Source organism: Ciona intestinalis, unplaced genomic scaffold (assembly GCF_000224145.3).
Source record: "Ciona intestinalis unplaced genomic scaffold, KH HT000062.2, whole genome shotgun sequence".
In the NCBI taxonomy this organism is placed as follows: Eukaryota; Metazoa; Chordata; class Ascidiacea; order Phlebobranchia; family Cionidae; genus Ciona; species Ciona intestinalis.
Window position 1 is genome coordinate 443,033 of NW_004190384.2, and position 20,959 is coordinate 463,991.

The 20,959-nt window shown below is 34.6% G+C and overlaps 4 protein-coding genes across 6 annotated transcripts; all 4 read left to right on the forward strand.

Moving 5' to 3' along the window:
* Positions 1–1,407: 1,407 nt before the first annotated feature.
* On the forward strand, positions 1,408–2,446 carry LOC100180108 (28 kDa heat- and acid-stable phosphoprotein-like). The gene has a single exon (XM_004226999.4). The coding sequence runs from the start codon at positions 1,495–1,497 to the stop codon at positions 1,975–1,977; it is 483 nt and encodes a 160-aa protein (XP_004227047.1). The 5' UTR covers positions 1,408–1,494; the 3' UTR covers positions 1,978–2,446.
* On the forward strand, positions 2,436–5,040 carry LOC100179314 (target of rapamycin complex 2 subunit MAPKAP1). Its single transcript, XM_002128318.5, has one exon. It carries the CDS (start codon positions 2,463–2,465, stop codon positions 3,981–3,983), a length of 1,521 nt encoding a protein of 506 aa, XP_002128354.1. The 5' UTR covers positions 2,436–2,462; the 3' UTR covers positions 3,984–5,040.
* A 9-nt stretch (positions 5,041–5,049) lies between these two features.
* Positions 5,050–10,705, forward strand: LOC100176978 (alkylglycerol monooxygenase-like). Of its 2 annotated transcripts, XM_002128430.4 has the most exons (10): positions 5,050–5,236; positions 5,816–5,943; positions 6,336–6,490; positions 6,752–6,855; positions 7,251–7,362; positions 7,619–7,735; positions 8,007–8,092; positions 8,622–8,756; positions 9,286–9,485; positions 10,105–10,705. In XM_002128430.4, the coding sequence occupies exons 1-10, from the start codon at positions 5,090–5,092 to the stop codon at positions 10,295–10,297; spliced, it is 1,377 nt and encodes a 458-aa protein (XP_002128466.1). In that variant the 5' UTR covers positions 5,050–5,089; the 3' UTR covers positions 10,298–10,705. The 2 variants fall into 2 exon arrangements, with proteins under 2 accessions (XP_002128466.1, XP_026693952.1); XM_026838151.1 differs by lacking the exon at positions 10,105–10,705 and having other exon boundaries at positions 8,622–8,667; positions 9,286–9,445.
* Positions 10,706–16,713: 6,008 nt separating this feature from the next.
* On the forward strand, positions 16,714–20,959 carry LOC100177757. 2 transcript variants are annotated; one of them, XM_018815304.2, is made up of 9 exons: positions 16,714–16,954; positions 17,295–17,427; positions 17,729–17,898; positions 18,167–18,397; positions 18,899–19,123; positions 19,586–19,767; positions 20,030–20,108; positions 20,422–20,505; positions 20,846–20,959. In XM_018815304.2, the coding sequence occupies exons 1-9, from the start codon at positions 16,801–16,803 to the stop codon at positions 20,914–20,916; spliced, it is 1,329 nt and encodes a 442-aa protein (XP_018670849.1). In that variant the 5' UTR covers positions 16,714–16,800; the 3' UTR covers positions 20,917–20,959. The 2 variants fall into 2 exon arrangements, with proteins under 2 accessions (XP_018670849.1, XP_026693953.1); XM_026838152.1 differs by having other exon boundaries at positions 20,440–20,505.

A 20,959-nucleotide genomic window follows, 5' to 3' on the forward strand; every position in this document is an offset into this window, starting at 1 on the left:
AAAAAATCCCAAAAAAATAATCACTCACAAAGTAGCATACATGGTAACTCGTAAGCTGGCACGAGGTGTTAAACCCGTGTGATAAAGACTGTCGTTTTCTGGCCACGCGAGGATAAAGTAAGTTACATTCATTCATTCATTCAAATGGGGACGGAGTTGGCCATCACGTGAATAGAAAAACAAATATATCACGGTTTTGGGCAGTTGCGCGTTCTACTCTTTTTTATTTCTGTGGGTGGCACCAGTACAAAGTATCGAAAATGGCCGCTATAATATCTGTATTTTAGGATCTCTTTGGTAGCAGTCTTCGGCCATTTGTTTACATGCGCAACCAAGCGTAAAATCGTGCGATGACGGATTCTATGTGCAACGCCCTTTAACGGATGGTTCGGTGTCGGTCCGTTTTCGGATGCGATTTACGCACGTTAACGCAATACGCATTTTGTGTACAGTCACCTTTACCATTTACGTTCTAATGAGTTGTTCTAGCCTTTCTATGGCTGTGGTATAAACAAGATATTTTAATAATTTAAAATCATAACGACGTGCCCAGCAGACTCTGGTGCCCAGTAACTAGAGCTTTTCTCTCTTGGGTTGGTTTTATACGGAGCCATAGAAATATCATATTCCCGAGTGCTAAAAGTATTTATTTTTTGCCTATAAATGATATAAAATTGTTACAAAATATTTTTTTATTATTTTTTTTTTATTTTGTGTACTTTTTATCAAGTGAACATTTGTCATTAAATTCAGAGCCATAGAAATACCGAGTAGTCCAACCCATTGTTACGTAAAACACAAATTGAACGGCAATTTGGGTCCAAAATAACACAGTAGGTATAGGGAAAATGTATGTTTTTCGGTAAATTACAGAAAAACTTGGGCCTAAAAACAAATTTAAAGGTTGAAAAATGTAAAAAACATGTGTTATTTGTTTTCTGTGTCAAAAAAAGTCAAAAATTGGAATTAGAAGCGGTTGATTTGCGACATTTTAGTCATTTAATGCGGCTAAATTTATACATTTTTTCTAAAAAATGTTTGGTAAGGTAAATAGAAGCTGTTTTACACCTTCCCACAATAGGAAAACACAAACAAAACTTAACAAGTTCGTTTAAACCCTTTGTCAAAGTCACCACTTTTGCTCTATTTTGGACACACATAGACGGCAGTTGGACTACTCGGTGTTTATACGACTCTGATTAAATTTAGTTAAGTATTTTGTGTCGAAAACGCTCTGTGAAATACGTTCCCGGCTGTGCGGCTGTCAATCAAATGCTCGCTAAGAATAGCTGTGTGTACTCTAGTGTAGTTAACTATGGCATTGGTAAACGGTATGGGCTGCCACTAAATATTTATACTTTATTAACAGCTAGATAATTTGAAAATATTTATTTGCAAACAGTTCATTACAAATTCGTTGATTTAATATTAACTTTTTTAAGTTTGTTTGAATAGATTTGTGTGTGTTGATTAAATTTCAAAATTTGCTAAGCCATGCCTCGTGGAGGAAAACGCAGTCAAAAGGGCAGAGCCCGTCAATTTACAAGTGTGGATGAACTAGAATCACAGCGAAAACAGGAGCAAAATTGGAGGAAGAAACAAGATTCCTCGTCCGATGAAGATACTTCTGAAGAAGAAGAAAAATCTGACATAAACAACCCAAACCGAGTTATAAATAAAACGAAAAAAGCATCACAGTTAGATGAAATTGTTACCACGCCTACCACTGATTTATCACGAAGAGAAAAAGAACAAATTGCAAAACAGGAGGCGCAAAGAAGATACCAACAACTTCATGCCCAAGGTAAAACAGATGAAGCAAGAGCAGATCTTGCTCGGCTTGCCATTATTCGTAAACAAAGAGAGGAAGCGGCTCAAAAAAGAGAAGCTGAGAAAAAGGCAAAAGAAGAGAGACTTCATGCATCAAAGGAAGCAAGTTTAAATGCAATAAAAGGAAAAACTGGGAAAAGAAAGTAAACATTGTTTTAACCTGGTTTCGATTTTTATCACTACATTTGTGTTTCACTATGCTAATTTATATGTTGTGTTGATACGAACTTGAACTGCTCAGTTAAGTTGCTGCATGGTTGGTTGAGGAATCAAGTCAATTCGCAATGCACAAGATATTATGCTGCTTTTTAATGGTTTAGTTGTATAATGGGGATATCTTAAACTGCAGAAGATTTAAATTTAAAACGAAACCTATGTTTTTTGGTGATTAGGTCTTGTTTAATTTTTTTTTTGGTTTGTGTGTTAACAGTTGTTTTATTGGGTTTGGAAAAGATATATTTCCGTTGGGACATTTCGATATGTTGTACTTTTGTAGCGTGTTTGGTGATGGAAAAAAGAAACACAACATTTTCAATTTTTTGGTCGAAGTTTTAATTCTTTAATAATGTTGAAACTGTTACAGTAAATTACAATTTAATATTAAATCGATTCCAGATTATTTGTAGTTGAAAATGGCAATAGTGGATGATCCCGACTGGTTATTGAACCACATTCGGCATTCTTTCATCACAAGTGATGACACCGGTATGTGTGAAATGGTGATACAGGAGAATGATTTGCTCACATTAGCAGAACACAGAAAGAAATTGAAGGAAAAAGCTTCAAAAAATATAAAAGGTAATCATTCGAAGTGTTTGAATAATACCTCATGCGGGGTTAGAGGGTCTTTGGAAAAATCGCCCGGAGCCGTTTCGTGTAATGATGGTTTGTTTTACAAATCAAGTGAAGAGGATATTCCTGTTGCTCCACTTGCACCATCGCCAGATATTCAATCTGGATGGGACTTTGGCGTCAGAAGAAGATCAAACACAGCACAGAAACTGGAGATGATTCGCAAGGAACGTCAGAGTCGGGTGCAAATAAAAACTGTCCATTGGAATCAACTCCCTGCACATTTAATTAACGAAAGTAAAGATTCAATGTTTTCAAAGAAAGTAACTACATCTTTGGTGCCTGATAATGATATAAGAGGATCAAACATTGTGGAAAACAGAACAGATGTGAAAAAAGTTCATATAAACAATGGTTTGGACATGCAGTTCTCTAGGGTTGAATCTAACAATGTAACAGTTGATACTGAGCTTACTTCTACGCATGTTGGGTTTAATGTGGCTGAGACTGAAGCCCATAGTGACTTGAATGAAAGCGATGATTATAACCACGAAAAAAAAAGTCACAAACGCTCCGTTTCAGCACTTTCACAGATGCTCATGCAGACGGTCAAAGTAGCAGATAATCCATTCAAGGAATATTATAAGTTTGACGGCAGAGGGCATGAAGGTGCAACCTCCACCCAGCGTATTAATATGTTTGTATTTGTATACGGCGAACCACCTCCAACAGAACCAATGAAAGTAGTAATGCTCGTGTCCGGCGCAAAAATTATTGACTTAATTGGACTATCATGTTGGCAGTATGTTACTGAGAAATATTCGCCGCCAATCAAGCGTACCGATGTTCAAGGTTTCACGTTAAACATCGCCGAAGACGATGGTGAGGTAGATTACGGATTCCCTGCCTTAGAAAACAACGAACCAGTCGCAAAGTTTAGTTTTCCAACTCTTGCATTGATAGAAAAGCATGTGGTAAGTAACGCTGGAGGTGTTGATGGAAAGTATTGCGAAAGCGTGTTCGTTAAAGTGAACGATTATGCTGGCTTCTCGCTTATTCAGGTTGATGATCTGAATGTTACTATGGGAGAAATTCTAAAGAAAGCATTAAAACGAAGAAAAGGAAACAATTTTGTTGGCAAATACAACCTTGAATATCAGGATAGACTGGGGGTTTGTGTGGATAAAGATCAGACACTTGATAGCACAGGTGCCATGGAGTTCTGCATGGTACGAGAACATAGTTCACGTAGTGCTAACAATATTCCTCAAGAAAAGGTTACAAGATCCAAAGAGAAGAAAGTTTCATCTAATAAAGGGCTTACTGGAATACAATTACAAACTATAATGTCAAGCAGTTAGTAGGCACCAAACCTGGGGTGGCAGGGTAGGTAGGCTAAAGTTCGAAATTTCTACACAGCATTTATCACTAATTACAACAAACGAAGTTGATTTGTTTCACAGGATTGTGTGTCTCCCTCTCCCTGCCTCCCCTGTGTTTTAAAATGTTTGGCAAATATGTCAATGTCTGTAGAATTTACTTCCCTAAAGGAGCCCCTTTATAGACTTGGTTGTATTCTTAGAAGCGAAGTTATAATTAAACCCAATTTTAATAGATTCTATGATTGCCTAAGAACTATATGTATATATAATATATATTTAGTTCATTATGTTATGTGAATGTTAGCATCATAAATATACAGCAGACGTGAAACAAATATTTGTTTGAAAGTTTCATTTGTGAACATTTTGTACTGCATTATATCTTGTGCAATGTTATGTATTGTTCTGTGCAATATCCTAGTTAACAGTGGCTCAGTTGGACATAAAAGGTCCACCGCTTACTTTGCCAAAATTTCTTCTAAAGATTTTGAAATAAATTAAGAAATAAAAACCTCCCAAAACAAGAACTGGTCATCGCAACTGTGTTTTTAATCTCATAAATTTTAGATTAATGTATTAGATTAATTTCACCACCAACACCCAGAACCACTCCTTTGCGCCACTGTTTGTAAATATTCAACCATAATCAATTAATTATGTTATTAAACAAAGATGATTCTAATTAACTGTAATTAATTCCAAAGTTGACCAATCTATTTCAATATTTACGTCTTTTTTTGATTGACTTCGAATGAATGAATGACTTTGTTAAGAACGAAGTAATTTTAAAGCTTAAAATTAAAGTTCAGTGCTAAGTTGTCAGGTTTTTTTTTAAATGTTCAAAGTTAAACTATATATACATATAAAGCGTTCTATAAATATTTTTTTATATATAGACTGATGCTGGCAGGCATATTTTACTTGTTTTGCAAACAGTTTTTTTCTTATTTTCATTTGAACCTGCGTCCTATACAGGTTGCTTACATTAGAGTAAATGACACCAACAACTGTTCAATATAAAAATATTATATTTTCTTGTTGATAAATACATACACAGGTTTTTCTAAAAACAAGTTCTGTAAAATATGAATGTAAATCATACTTTGTTGGACCCACATTCGAATACATACCGACCAGGGTTTGGAGAGAGTTTTCGGAGTCTGTTTTATGTTTTGCTGCCAAGTGAGTCCTCTTTTAGTGATGTCAGTAAAGTTCCCAACTATATTGATGCAGTAAGTACTTGGTCAAATTTTCATTTTTGTTTCTTTTAAATATATCTTTGTTTTAATTATAGTAGGGTCGGGGAGGACGGGACACCTTTAGCACATAATATCCAAATGCCCCGATTGTGTTTTAAACAATTAACAACGGTCTATAGAAGTTGTGAAGATATGACTTTGTAATTCTTTGAATGTTCTTTGTTTACTACCAAGTTGGAAGAAAAATCGAATGAAAAGGTGTCCCATCTTCCCCCACCCTAATATAAGTACAACTTAATAAAGGTTAATTTATATTGTATTGTGGGTTTAGTGGCCACACTTTCATTCGACGCAAGTAGTTTTTACCTACAACGCGTGTGTATAACTTTATCGCTAATTCTCTTCACTTTATTCAACCTGACTGTTGGTATGGTTATGCCTTTTGTAAAATAAGTTGTGTTCTTTTGTTTTATTCCAAGAACGCTTTATCGTTGACTTCTTTTCACTTTTGTAAAGTTTTCCGATGATTGACACCAAATAGAAATCATTCATTCCTGGTTTAAAGATTTTTTAAAATACTACTGGATTGTTTAAATGTTAATTTGTTTATAGGCGTTACATCCATTCATTGCACTTATTCTGCTTGAAATCGTTGTTGGGTTATGGAAAGGAAAACGTGTTATGCGAATTAATGATGGGATTTCAAGCTTAAGTGCAGGAACTCTGTCACAGCTTCTTAAGTAAATTCGTTTTTTGTTGTGTAAAAATAAATGAATCTAACTTATTTATCCTCAACCACAGTTGTTATAACACGGTACTCTGTTTCATATAAATTGTGTCTTTCCAGTTTTACCACCCTTTGTGGGTAAATATTTTAATGCATGGCTTACAATTTGGACAACTCATTAGTAACCTTTGGTTGGAGCAATTGCAGTTAAGTGTCTTTTCGAAGAACACAAACTTACAATGATAGCCGCATCGAGCCTTGAACCCATAACCCTAATCCAGAGGCAAGCGTGCAACTAATTTGCCACAGAAAATGATAAAATTGAGATGGTTGTTGTTTTATTAGTATAATAATACTACTACTAAATAAGTAAATACTAAATAGTAAGTATTTTTTCTACCACAGACTTGTCAGTGCAAAGTCTATAGAGGTTTCAATGTACGTGTATGTGTATGATAAATACTCCATTACTAACTTACCATGGGATAGTGCATGGCTCTGGATCGTTACTTTCCTCGGAGTTGACTTTTGTTACTACTGGTTTCATCGTGGATCACATGGTGTGGGTTTCAAACCTTGTAATGTTTTATAGTTGTTTCATCGTAATTGGTATGTTAGGACAATTTTATCAACTTAGATGTCATCATGCAAAGTTCTAATTAAACATTATTATTATACTTGATAATGTGCATAGAAAGAAAGCAAACCATGTTATAACAAAACATAATTTATTATGACTTAAAATCATTTGTTTGTTCAATAGCTTATTTGAAAGCACAATTCATGATAAAAAAATAAACAAAGTTTTTATATTTTATTAGAAATCAATATTTTTTGGGCATCTCACCAAACACATCATAGTTCTGAAGATTATAATTTGACAACAGCTTTGCGACAATCTGCAATAGCTGGTCCTATCGTTATGGTAAGCAATGTAATTTAACATAGATATGTCTAAACTTAATTATTGTGCCTGCCTAAAGGTTCTGGGTTCAAGGCTCGATGCTGCTGCCATTGTGGTTGTATGTGTCCTTGGGAACAGTGATTGCTACCTGGTACTTCATTATTGGTCTAAATTAGAAACCATGAGTACCGAACGGCAAACATTAAACTTATTGTTATTACCCTTCGCTCCTTCAGGTCAACACCAATTTAAAACTAAAACCCATCATTAATTTTGAATTTTTAAATTACAGTTTTTATTAAATTATATATATATATATATATATATATATATATATATAATTAGTGTTTGGAAATAAGGTTTTATTTACAAACAATTTATTTTATCATTGGTCATTAATTGTTATTTCTTTTCAGTTGTTTTATCTTCCCCTGGCTCTGTTTGTTCCACCACCTGTTTACCTTGTCCACAAACAGTTTAACTTGCTGTTTCAATTCTGGATACACACTGAAATAATTGACAATCTAGGTAAACATAATATATTTATCATCGATTAATTTGTAACAGTTGAGAAGTTTCAGTTATGCTTGGATTATCTTCTGCCTTGCAAACGTTTATTCAGACTTTTATTTAAAAGCTATTTTATTTTCCTAAAACTTTGATGGTATCATTAAATCACATTAGAGCATTTCTATTCATATACAAATTCTAATTTTTCGTGGGTATGCTTTTTTAACTTTTGACATCGTTAGAATATTTTTTTATTATATGATATCTATGACAGGCCCGCTTGAATACATCTTGAACACGCCCAGCCACCACAGGGTTCACCATGGTAGGAACGCTTATTGCATTGATAAGAACTATGCGGGGACACTCATTATATGGGACAGAATGTTTGGTAAGTTCAATTATTTCTATTTCACACCAACTTCATTATCTTACTTGAACAAATTTAACACGTTTATCCTTGTTCCCACTTATGAGTTACCTTGTATGTTTGTGCCGAATCGATTTTATTTTTTTAGTGAATGTTTGTCCACAAAACTCAAGGGCTAAATCAGATTGTCTGAAAAAGTATTAAGTTTGATATCATTCACTTTTTAAATAACTTTTTTAAGTTTATTTATTAAACTGTTAAAATTTATTTTGATAGATTAGTTTATTGACAGGAACATTTGTGGAAGAGAAATCGAATGAAGAGATAGCATACGGCCATGTTCATCCCATCAATACATTTGATCCTATCTTTGTACAAGTGAGTTTCCATGCATTACATTATCCAACATCTATTTTTTTACAGCTTTCCCTAAAATGATAAACAGTACACAACCAACTTAAAATTTTACTTTCTATTTTTTAACATTTTTATAGAGTTTTATTCTGCATTTCTGCAAACTCTTAAAAGTGTATTTTATCCGTTTGAAAACAGTGTGTGTGTTAAAACATTGCCGTTGTTTTTACCAACCTCCGTTTTGCTGTTAACTTTCCATTTTTGTTGTTTTAAATAATCTGATCTTCGTTATTGTATTTAAAAAGAAAATAAAAGTTGATGTTGTGATGAATCATACCCATGCCGGATTTTCCTGTATTGTTTTGTGATTGCCATTTTTCCTTTGATTTTTAATCCAAGCGTTTATTTTAACTTCTAAACATGGTTTTAGTTTTTAAATGAAATTCTTAAAAGTAAAAATAAAAGACAAAAGGAAGCCATAATATGTGGACATGTTATGTTTGTATTGTGAGTGTTCATAAAGTTCAGCTAACTTATGTTGTATTGTTTACAGACTGGAAATTTACGACACCTTGTAACTCGATGTTGGCAAACTGAAGGTTTATGGAATAAGTTGTGTGTTGTTATCAAGGGACCGGGATGGGACGTAGGGAAGCCATGGTGTGGAAACCCTCATGATATACCACCTGTGTGTATTGCTGCCACTACTAACATTCCCATACTTACTAACACAATATACATTTTTTAATGAATGTATGTAATTTGTTGTTTCTTTGTGTGACGGGGCAACGACAGTCGTCATAACATGTGTGTTCTGTTTCATACACCAGATTTTGTTAAGTGTCTTGCCCAATGACACATACAGGCCCAAATAGACAAATATTATCATACCCCACACCCTGAACCTTTAGAGCCAAAACCACTTTGTTAAATGTAAAACAATGTTTCTTCAAAAAGACTGTGGCCCTCTTTTATACACTGATCCAAAACTATGTTTTTGGATAATTGTTTTTTTGATATTTTGTAATGTTTGCCTGACAATTAGCTTTGGGGTGAAGCGATTGTGGGTAATTGTCTTGCCAGAGACACGCCAACAATGGTAGCAACATCAAGCCTTGAATCAGCTAATTCATGATCAGAGACAGAGGTGCTAACTACTGTGGCACGACATCATACAACCAACAGAAACCTAATTTAAATCTATTATTTTTTCCTAGATTGAAAAGCCGATTAAAAGATACAACCATGATCTTCCATACTGGCTGTCCACATATGCGGTTGTTCATTACCTAACCTTGGTACCAATGTATGAAAGCATGATGGAAGCAAGGTTAATGTTGCCGGGATACATCATCATCATGGATGTCGCATATTTCCTTTTTTCTTTATCGTGTCTCGGATTTCTGTTTGACAATAAGTAAGTTAAATTATGTATAAGTAATATAGTAGGGTGGGGAAAGATGGGACACCTTTAGCACATAATATCCAGATATCCTGATCGTGTTTTAAACGATTAACAACGGTCTGTGAGAGTCATGAGGACATAGTTTTATATTTCTTTGAATGTTCTTTGCTTACTACTAAATGGGACGAGAAAATGAAGTTAAAAAGTGTCCCATCTTCCCCCATCCTACTGTATGTTTTACTAAGAATTAGAATATTAACAAGAGTTGGCCCATTACCCCCAACACCCAGGATGTTTATGTGATCAGTGTGGTTGTGTCCTGGATTAAACTTCCATGTTATCATAACATTATAATCTACAGTAATAAACTACTTCAGTTTAGATCAATATAACGTATTTATTCCGTCAACCCATAGTTAACCACTGGTTTGGAGCAACTGTTGTTAAGTGTCTTGCCCAAGAATACATACGCCCACAATGGTAGCAAGGGCGAGCCTTGAACCCATTACCTCTGGGTTAGATATGTAGGCACACCAACCACTGCCACTGTATCGCCTAGTTTTCCACACTTATTTTTTAGCTTAAGGTTTTCTAAATAAAATTTTATATTTATTTATTTTCCATTAAATAGAGCATATGCACGTCATGTTGAATTCCTTCGTTGCATCGGGTGTGCTTTGTTACTTCATATGTTTCGTGATAATTTACAGCTATCGCATCATCTACCTTCAACGTTATTCACAGCATTAATCACTATATATGTTGCTTCAGTTGTTATATGGGTTGTTGTGTTGATGTATGGGTCGAAGAAAAAATTGAATTGAACCAAGATTTTACCTCATAGTTATGCGGGGTAAGATGGGATTCTGTTGAACAATTAACAATGCTCATTTGAAGTTGTCAAGATAAGGTTTTATAATTCTTTAATATTAATTGTTCACTACCAAATGGCACAAGAAAGGAAGAATGAAAAGGTGTCCCATCTTACCCCACCATACAATATATACTGCTGTATTAATAAGATGTCATAGTTGTGATTTTTGTGCGAGTAATTTAATCAATACAGTGTTATGTTTTGTTATTAATTCTATATATTTTACTAATCAGTTTTCTGTATATACATATGCATGATATATTTGAAGGTTTTTAATTTTTTGAATGCTGGTTATTTAGTGTATATGCAATTGTGGCAATTGTAATATTATCATGTTAAATAAATTTCTTTGATTAAATGAATGAAATTAACTTACTTACCCTCGCATGGAGACAACGACAGTCATTATAACGTGTTTTCCGTTTCATACACCTCGGTTTATAAGTTACCATAAATATAATTTTGTATTTTGATGCCTTTTCTGTATGGCTGACAATTTGTACAACTCATTGGTGGCCGCCTATTGCCGTTAATGTCTTGCCCAAGGACCATACACAATGGTAGCAACGATGGAAATATATTACACCTGAGTAAGACACAGGATCGCTAACCAACTATGCTACGGCGTCGTAGTATACTTCTTGTTTGTAATACAATTGATGAGTTAGCGGTTTTATATTTCTTTAATTTTTTTTGTTTACTAGACAAAAAAAAACAATATGTTCAAATCTACCAACTATTCAAGTGTGTTGTATAACATTCACTTATATTTGGCTGCTCGATTTCGATAACAGGTTAGAAAATAATACAAACGAAACGACAGTGGTCAAAACACGGCAGGGGAAAGTGGGACACATTTTTATTCTATTTTTCTCGTTAGTAAACAAAGAGTCTTACAGTATATTACTCCACATTAATCTGTGTCAAATTTAAGTTGTACAGACGTTAGTGGTTTATTCTGAAAAAAAACTTTTAAAAACAACGGAAATTTTATTGACGTTATTTGAATTTACGTAAATTTAAAGAGAAAGGCCTGGATTTCTTGTTACCACGACACGTCAATCAAAAACCGCAGTGCGTGCGAACGAAGATCTAATTAAGTTGTTGCTTTTATTTTATACAGAAAGGGTTGTCTGGTTTTTGTGGTTGACTTTTAACTGCTCAATATTGATTTAAGCAGCAAGCTAGAACGGATATCTCGCATAAAAATCTCTAAACGCTGTAATTTGAAATCTTTGACTGTTACTCCCCGTATTTTTGCGATGTTAAATACTGCGTGACCTTCCTGGCCGAAGAGACAAAATAAAGTCGGTCATTTCTTAATCACAAATGTTTTATTGAAATTATTTCGCTCCATCTTCGCGGATGTTTTGATATCGACAACGTGTTAATGGATTACCTCGATCTTCTGTTATAGAAAATAAAGTAACGCGTTTCATTACTCGATTAAAAATTGATGCAAAAAGATGTTTTGAGTGCCGAATTTTTAGTAAATTCGCTCGTTGGGACGTTCGTTCATGCATAATTTAATTAAAGGAATAATTATGTTTGCTGGTAATTCTGCTGCTGTAATTCACGTACATTTCATTTCAAAACAAAAACAAGGTTTATTTTAAACCAATTTTCCGATTCTGAACTTTATTGCGTGCGCGTTTAGTTTGAATTAATTATTAATCTTGTCAGCCGAGATTATTTATAAGGCGTAACTACTGAAAGAATAACGTCATAGTGTACCGGTATATACTCACAAGTGATTATTCGTTATTCGCTTTTGCAATCTGTATATTGCTTGAACATTACCATTATTTTTATTGCTTCACCACAGCATATATAATGGGTAGGGGAAATTGGGTCATGTTTTCAATGACTTTTTCTCGTCCTCTTTAGGAATATTTAGGAATATTTATATGATTAACCGTAACCCACGAAAAAAGTTGTTAATTTTTAAAAACACGATCAGAAGATGGGTTTTAGGTGTTATAGTATCCCGTTTTCCCCACATCATTAATGTGCACGGTTTTAATAACGGTATATATATTGTATGGTACCTAAAGCACGACCGGTTTTAATACAGACGTCACATATGTATGATTTTTGTCTTAAGCGTTTTGGTTTAAAAAGTAAACCCATCTTTAGTAATGTCAGGTTAATATGAACAGTTAAAATAAAACGCTAAAAAATAAAGCAATGACATAAAGGGAAAAGCAAGGGTAGTATTAGATATTTAATGAACGCAAAGTCAGGAAACTACTGTTGTTTTTTATATATCCTGCTGTGATAAACCTTGCGCTCTATCCAAACTTAATGAGTTGTTATTTTGTTACAAATAGTTTCCAGGTTATTTTACAAAACTGATCCTTCAAATATATGCGTGTGAATCATCACGTCGAAACTATTTGCGCCCACGCTTACATTTTCAGGTTTAAACGGAGCCGTTTGGCTTTGGCTGAAATACTTTGTCTACTGAGCTATATATGTTTAGTCAGGCGTATATATGGCTTTAGCTAGACCATGGTTCACCACGTACCCCTAGTTAAAACCAATATTTTATCTGTTTAAATAGCAAACATAAATTAGATGTTATAGCTACATGACTTATATTTTTAATTTATCTTTATAAAAGTTATAACGAGGAACATATCATTTAAACAACGATGAGAAGGGAATCAACCACACTAAAACAGAAAAAACGTCATCAGTTAAAACTGGATAAAAAGTGTGGGAAGAGCGACAGTTGATAACATAAATAATAGTTGAATTTTTCGAACAAGTTGCGATATAAAGTACTTTGTGTGTCAGCGTGTGGTTTGTAAAGATGAAACGCGAATCAATACAACAAGTATGTTTATTGTAATTTAATGCAACGTTTCAGCCAATTAGGGAAAAAGAGAAGCCGCAAAAATTTGGTCGGTTCACCACAACACATATCATCATGCATCAGACCATGAGATGATCAAATTACAAATGTACAAAGCGAGACATCAATATAAAATGAATTACCATTTGACATAACATGCATATATACTCGTAAGCAATATGAACATTCATGTTGCATCATGTGCCAAATATAGAACTGTGTGGTATAAGATGGAATATAGCTGCAGATAATATCCAATATTTATATTTTCAAGAAATAATAACGTGTTTTTAGAGTCATGAGGATACGGTTACATATTCATTTAATATTCTTTGTTTGCTACCAACTAAGACGAGAAAGTAGAATGAAAACAAGTTCATTTTACTCCACCCTTTTATATAGGTGCTGCGCAAACACACTTATTTTTCAAGTCATGAAAAATTAATTTGTTTTCAAACGATACATCGAAATCCAAATCAATTATACTTCGCCCACTCTAGTAAGGTTATAACCGTCAACACATGCGATGCACAACATATATATGATAACGTCGATAGATAACCGAAACCTGCTGTGTTTGTAAAATCTTTTTTGTTTTTTGATTTTAAACGTTTTATTTTATATAAAACAGTTGTGAAATAATTGTCTATTGGGCATAAATTCCATTTTGTTTTGACAAATTTACGATTAACTTGGAGTAAATATATTGAATCGGAAAGTAACTTGACCATGAACAGATTTTTCAAATTTGTTACTGATAGTCTTATCCTGCTTTCGGTTGAATTTACGTCACAGTGACGTCAGCGCCATTGTCTATTGAATTGAAGCACATAATATGAAAGGTTCGTTTACTCGGCGCTGCAAGCTACCACTGCCTTTTTCTGGTGGAGAAAAAGAGCTCGCTTCACGCTGCATTGGATTGTGAGGTTTATTGTAAGTGTGTACCCAGTTGTACAGCAAAGGCAAGTATGCGATGCTTATGATAAAATACTGCATCGCGTGTAATTTGTTGAGTAGGTCACAATCATCAGCTAAAATGCAAAATAGCCAAGACTGCGTGTGTTAAAAGTGTTTGAAGTATATCGCCTTGCCTTAAGCAGTAATTGGATAGCAGATATTTTTAGTCAAGATCGCGTAAGCTATTATTATGGTTGAACTTTCGCGGGAAAACTGTAAGATAAAACGCGATCTTTCATTTATACGGTTCTGTATGACGTTGATAAAACACACTTAGTCAAATATTTTTGCCACACATATTTTGTTCGACATGTACTACTGTGGGGAAAGATGGGACACCATTTGCACATATTATCTGGATATCATTATCGTGTTTTAAACAATAACCAACGTCATTTTAAAGCCGGGGGTACCGGTTTATAATTTTTTCATTTTTTTTGCTTTACTAAACCAAATAGCACAAAGAAAAAAAGGTTTTTATCTTACCACAATCCACTATAAATGTTTAGTTCAAATGAATTGTATTTTATCTCTTATGTCGTTTTAGTAACCCAATTAAATTAGTTGGAGACTTTTCATAGCTTAGCTCATGTTGTATTTACTGCTAGGGAAATATGCTGTGGACGAATATTAGTATAAATTATTGCGGTGGCATCTACACCCTACATCCCGCCAAGTCATTAATTCAACCACGGTCATTTCCTTAGCTTTAACCCGCCGCGTGCTTACGGTCTTGTATTCCAGAACAACGATTAGTTTATGAACGACGTAGTAATAGACGCGTGCGGGCTAAGCTGTGGATGTTGAGCACCACCACCATGCAAGTGAGCTACGACTGTTTTAATATGTGAGTATAAAAACTTTAAAAATAGGGATGTTTCTATTTTTATTCTGGTAAATAATAATATTCATAGATTATAAAATCGTAGCGCCGCAACTCTAAAGGAATGTTGATAATTGGTTAAAACCCGATCTGGAAATTTGAAGTTTAAAGCAGTGCTAACGGTATCCCATCTTATCCCACAGTAATATAAATTAAGTTTAGAATATCGTTTATGTATATTAATCCTGGGATGATGACCATGAACAGTATATAGACCCGACATATTTTAAAACCCATGATCTCCCTGGACACGCCTCAATGACTTTCGTTCTCTCCAACAATGGAGAAGTGTTACGTCATATTATTGGCGGTAATTTTTCACCTTTAAATTTCTCTCATGCTGCCGTTAATTGTGCTTCAGTGTATTTATTTAGAAATATCGATTTTTAACTAAGTTAAAACTTAAGCGAAACCAACGAAAAAAGTCTCAGAAAACAATTTGCTTGCAAGAAAAAAAAAACAGTTTGAGTTTCAGGTCCAAGACAAGTTTTTGTGGAATATTAAAAATATGCGTGTAGTTCTGTTTTAACGTGGAGCAGTTTCTATGATCTTTATATCTCAAACTTTTATATAACATGTAAATAGATATAAAAGTGTGGGGTAAGATGGGATACACTCATCACCTAATTACCATATTTCCTGCTTATGATTGAGCAATTAACAATGCCCTTTTAGAGTCGTGAGACTATACGGTTATTCAATTCTGTAGATATTCTGTGTTTACCACCAAACGGAATGATCATTAAGAATGAAAACATGTCCCATATTACCCCACCTTACTCTAAACGTTTTTCGCATTTTGATTTATTACATTTTCTCCAATTTATTTATGCTTTCCAATTCTACAATTATTACATAAACATCGTGCGTGTCAAAACCGTCGTTTTGTTTTATTTCCCGTGTTGGGTTGTAACATGTGAGGCTTGCTGCTGCATGATTGGATTAGTAGTGAGCGGTCGGTTCGGATTACTTGACTGGAAGACAACCATGTATCGGAAATCAGATTGTTTTGATGTGAAGTGACGTGCAAGCCAGCAACACCTGCAGGCAGCTAACCGCATCAAGCGACGTCTATATATGTTCTAACACATCCGTATATTGTGTTGATGCATGGCATACCGTTGCTGTAAGAATATGTGCAGACGGTTATTGTGAGTGAGTTGCAAACATGCGTAACCACTAATTATTATGTCGCTGTCAAAAATCAGTTTGCGATTAATTAATAATTAACTGGTTTTTCTATAAATTATTGTCGTAAGAGGTTATTTATTAGGTGGGGGTAAGATGGTTTACGTTTTCACTCTGTTTTTCCGACCAATTGGTACTAAACGCAGAATATTTAGGGAATTATAAAATCGCAGCCCTGCGACTTTAAAGGCTGTCCCATCTTACCCCACAGCACAAGGAAGGCGTATAATCAGTTGGGCAGTATTATACTGTATTAGAAAATATTTTTTTGATAAATGTGTTGTTGTAGTATCTAAGTTGTGTGGTGCAGGGCACAAAAGTAACAACTTCACCTCATTTAATACACAGGCGGTACTTATAACTTGTATTTATCCACGCGTGGCGGGCCAATGATCTTTATAACACGGGTGTTATGTTTCATATACACCATCGTGCAAGCTTACGAGTTACCAAACTTTGTGGGTTATACATTTGGAACACACACTACTTTAAAGTTTACGTTTAAATCAATTCTAATCACAAACCATTTACAGAAACAAGTCGTTTAAGTTTTAAATCTGTGAAAATAATGAATCTTGCTTTTGCATCCTTGATATTTTGTTTGTTATGTATTGATTATTCGTGCGGAGGTCCAAACTTTAAAATTACCCAGTGTTCCAACTCAACTGGTGACAATTCTAATGGAATATGCGACAGCTGTGTTAAATACGACCATAATAAGGGTAAGTAGACATTTGATTTCCTTAAAGTTCATACACACTTAAGGTAAGTTGCTCAAATACGTTGGTTTATTTATGGGTTGTCTATAATCACCCACAAAGTTACCTACATAGTAACACGTAAGCTGGCATAAGGTGTATGAAGCAGAACCCCCATATGTTATTACGACTCTGGTTGCACTGTCACGCAAGGATAAGTATAAGTTACATACGTGGTAACTGGTAAACGGGCGCAAGGTGTATGAAACAGAACACCTGTGTTATAACGACTATCGTTGATAATACAACATTCAATCACTTATTCTTTTAGTCGCGAGATAGTTGTGATAAATTGTGTTTACAGATTTGAAGTTTTGTTCAAGCAAATTACAGCTTTGTAAGTTCGAATTCAACTCCACAAACTTTACATGGCGGTATAATAAAACTTTCTGTGAAGCTGATTCAATATCTATTGTTCTTTATAACGAAAACATTAGGTGAGTAATTAGAACTGTGGACGCTGCTATTTATCCTTTCAGAAAATCGACGACGACAGTCTTGGCGATAATTTTCGCTCTCTAGATAAATTTTATTTAATATGATCACTGTTATTGTTTTCGACTATGTTCTAATTTAAGCCATTTTATTTTCGCGGAGTTACGGTTGTTGTATAATTTTGTGAATATATGCTTTGTTTTCTATCAAGTAGGACGAGGAATGGGAATGAAAACTTGTCCCACCTTATACTTTAAGTTAAATACCCGAAAGTTAGGTTTAAATATTTTACAAAATTTGCAGAGACAATCGTTTCGTGGAAGGTTGCTGTGGAGTCAAACTTGAACAAATGTCTTGTCAACCCAAACATTGCGAACCATCTGAACAGCTGGTTTATTTCGTACAAGATAAAAACAAAAAGATGTTGTGTGCCCACCAATATTATCACACGATAAAATGTCCAGTTAGAGAACGTAAGCTTTTAGAAATATATTCATTTTAATAAAAGTTCCCCAAGTTGTTTGTCCTACGACTGCAAGCATCTGCAACTTTATTCAACCTAGTGATTCCTAATATAAATTATAGAAATTGCTATATATAACGAAAAAATTGCTATATAAAAAAATAGCCATATATAACGAAAAAGGGAAACATCTCTAATAAACAATCACCCACAAAGTTACAAACGCATGAAACCATCTTACCCAGCCTTACTATACATTCATCCAATTATTGTTTTAGAACAACAACCGAAAGACTTTATATGGTATTGCGCAAACGGTACAGCGGAACAACAAGATTTTCGCAAGCGATTCAACGCCACATGTTTTGTATACGACAAACTGAATGATAAGTATACGTTTCGTGATGAAGTACATACCGAGTACACAAGTCAGAAGGGGTTTATTACACATAAGAAAAGTGGAATGTGGAATGCATTTAAGGAGGCGTGTATTTTCTATTTAAATGAAGGTAATAATAACTACTTATTTATATAGTAGGATGAGGAAATACGGGACGCCTTCATCAAATAATACCCAAATATTCTAATCGTTTTTTAAACAATTACCAACGGTCTGTGGGAGTCTTGAGAATGCTGTTTTATAATTCTTTGCAGAAAGTTTTCTTGTTTACTATTAAATGGGACATGAAAACATAATAAAAATGTGTCCCATCTTTACCCACCCCCTATACTATAAAACCAAATGTTTTATCTTTTATCACAATAACGAAGATCATATAAAAACAACAACTAAAACAATGGTTTCAATTGCCGCAACTGACTCTTCCCGCACTTTTTATGCGCAGTACGTTTTAACGACTGCCCTTCACTGTTGGTTCCTGCTTTCATACGTTTTTTGAAATTATATGAACTTCTCTATAGTTTCCGAAACGATAAATAATAAAGGTTGTTCGGGGTGTGTTACATTTTTCTCTGTTATACAAAAACTTAAAACAATAATTTTGACACAGAAACTGTTTTGAAATATGCACACAACAGCAGTGGAAAAGCGGTCGATCTTCTGTTTCAACGCCAGGCATTTGATATGAGGACGCTACCAAAAGAGTTTGTTGACAATTGTACAATCCAAAAGTTTGGCAATGCCAGTAGTTTTTTCGACATGACGTCACCAACTAATGACTATATCTGTATGAGGAAGTGGTCAGGCTTTCAATTCCGATGTATTGAACCGGAAGGTAATGGTGTTGGATTAAAATGTAATGCAGTGTTTACAATACGCTTAGTCTTACATGCAAACTATATAAGTGTATTATTACATAAATTGTTGTGACTATATACATCATATATAGTACTGTAGGGCAAGTTGGGATACCGTTAGCGCATATTTAATATTTCCTGGGCGTGTTGTGAACAATTAACAACGCTATTTAGAATCGCCGGACTAGAGAATAAATCACCTCGTGCTCGCTTACGAGTTATACCACGTATGTGATTGTTTTTATAAATGGCTTACAATTTTAGCAACCCATTCGTGACCACTGGGTTGGAGCAATTGTCGTTGAGTGTCTTGCCCAAGGACACATACGCCCACAATAGTGGCAACGACGAGGCTTGAACCCAAAGACCACTTTACCACAGCCGTTTTCCACCTAATGTTAATCTATCCATAACAACTCATTACGTCTGTATTTATTCAGTGACAAAAGCCGTGGATAATCGTCCAGAAGTCTCAGCCAATACTGAATTCACCTTCATTGTTGTTATTGTAGCCGTTGTAGGAATGATATTTCTTGCCTTTCTTGTTTATTTTGGTTTCCCGGTTTGTGCTGTGCAAGTTAAACTATTCAAAGATACGAAAAAGATTGACCCCGTCACACAAGTGAGAAATATTATATTTATGGTTCCGTGGGGTAAGAAGGGACACCATTAAGATTAAAATCCCGCATTTCCTGACCATGGTATCAACAATAAACAACGTAGTTTGAAAGTCGCAGGGCTAAGATTATTTAATGTCCCGCCCCCACCTTACTATTCATGAACGTATACTGCAGTCAAAATTCACATATTCTTAATGCATTAAATAAGTCTGTGTAACCATGTATGTTACTTTGTGGGAGAATAATGCAGCTTGTTTGTGACAGGGGATGTTCAATCGTTCGGATTTGAAATATATATTTGTCGACAGTAAGGAAAAAGAAATTTACGAAAGTGGGTTTGCAGGTAAAACTATGGTTGCTGTAATAAAATATCGAACTTTTGACAAAATTGTTTCCGATATTTAAATAGCCACGTATGGGATTTATTATGAAACGGCTTCTTGATTGGTTCGATACACCCTACGTCAGTATCATGCATTACTCATATGTTTTGCACGTAAACATAATTAGTTGTGGGTTTATTTTACCTGCTTCTGCTTTCCCTCCTATACCGATCCATTATAGCAGATAAACATATTTGCATGAACCGGCATGATACTAAGTCATGTGGTTCATTCGTTTCCTAGTATTTAATTCCAGCATCATATTACTGACAGCTATTGTCGCTTCCCCAGTGCAAGCGGTACAACACCCGTGTAAAGAAACAAACAGAGCCCCTCTTTCATCACAAGCTGTATATGGTAAGCGTTTATATTTCACAGCAGGAAAACGTCGTTGACTAAATGTTTAAAGACTTCCTTTGGCCACAGATTAAGCTGTATTGTATTCAACCAAGCGAGGTTATCTGTATTAAATCGTCAAACCCTGATTTAGGTTCCAAAGCAAATAATTTGGGATAATAACTTGATAATTGTAGATTTAGCAGCCACACGTAATTTTACATTTTCAATCAGGGATAGTTTTTACCCTATAGAGTGTTTTAACAACTGTGGTTTTCAATCACCTTTCATTTGCTGTATATACTGGATACTCGTTACTGTATTCAAAGAGATTCGTTACTGTATTCGTTTTGTTTTACAGACGCCCCCGCCGCACCCAACGCCTTTCAAGAAGGGAATGGTTGTTTAACAGAAGGTATGGGATTATATTAATTGTATCTTGTATACGAACCACTAATGGTGTCTCTAACCGCAA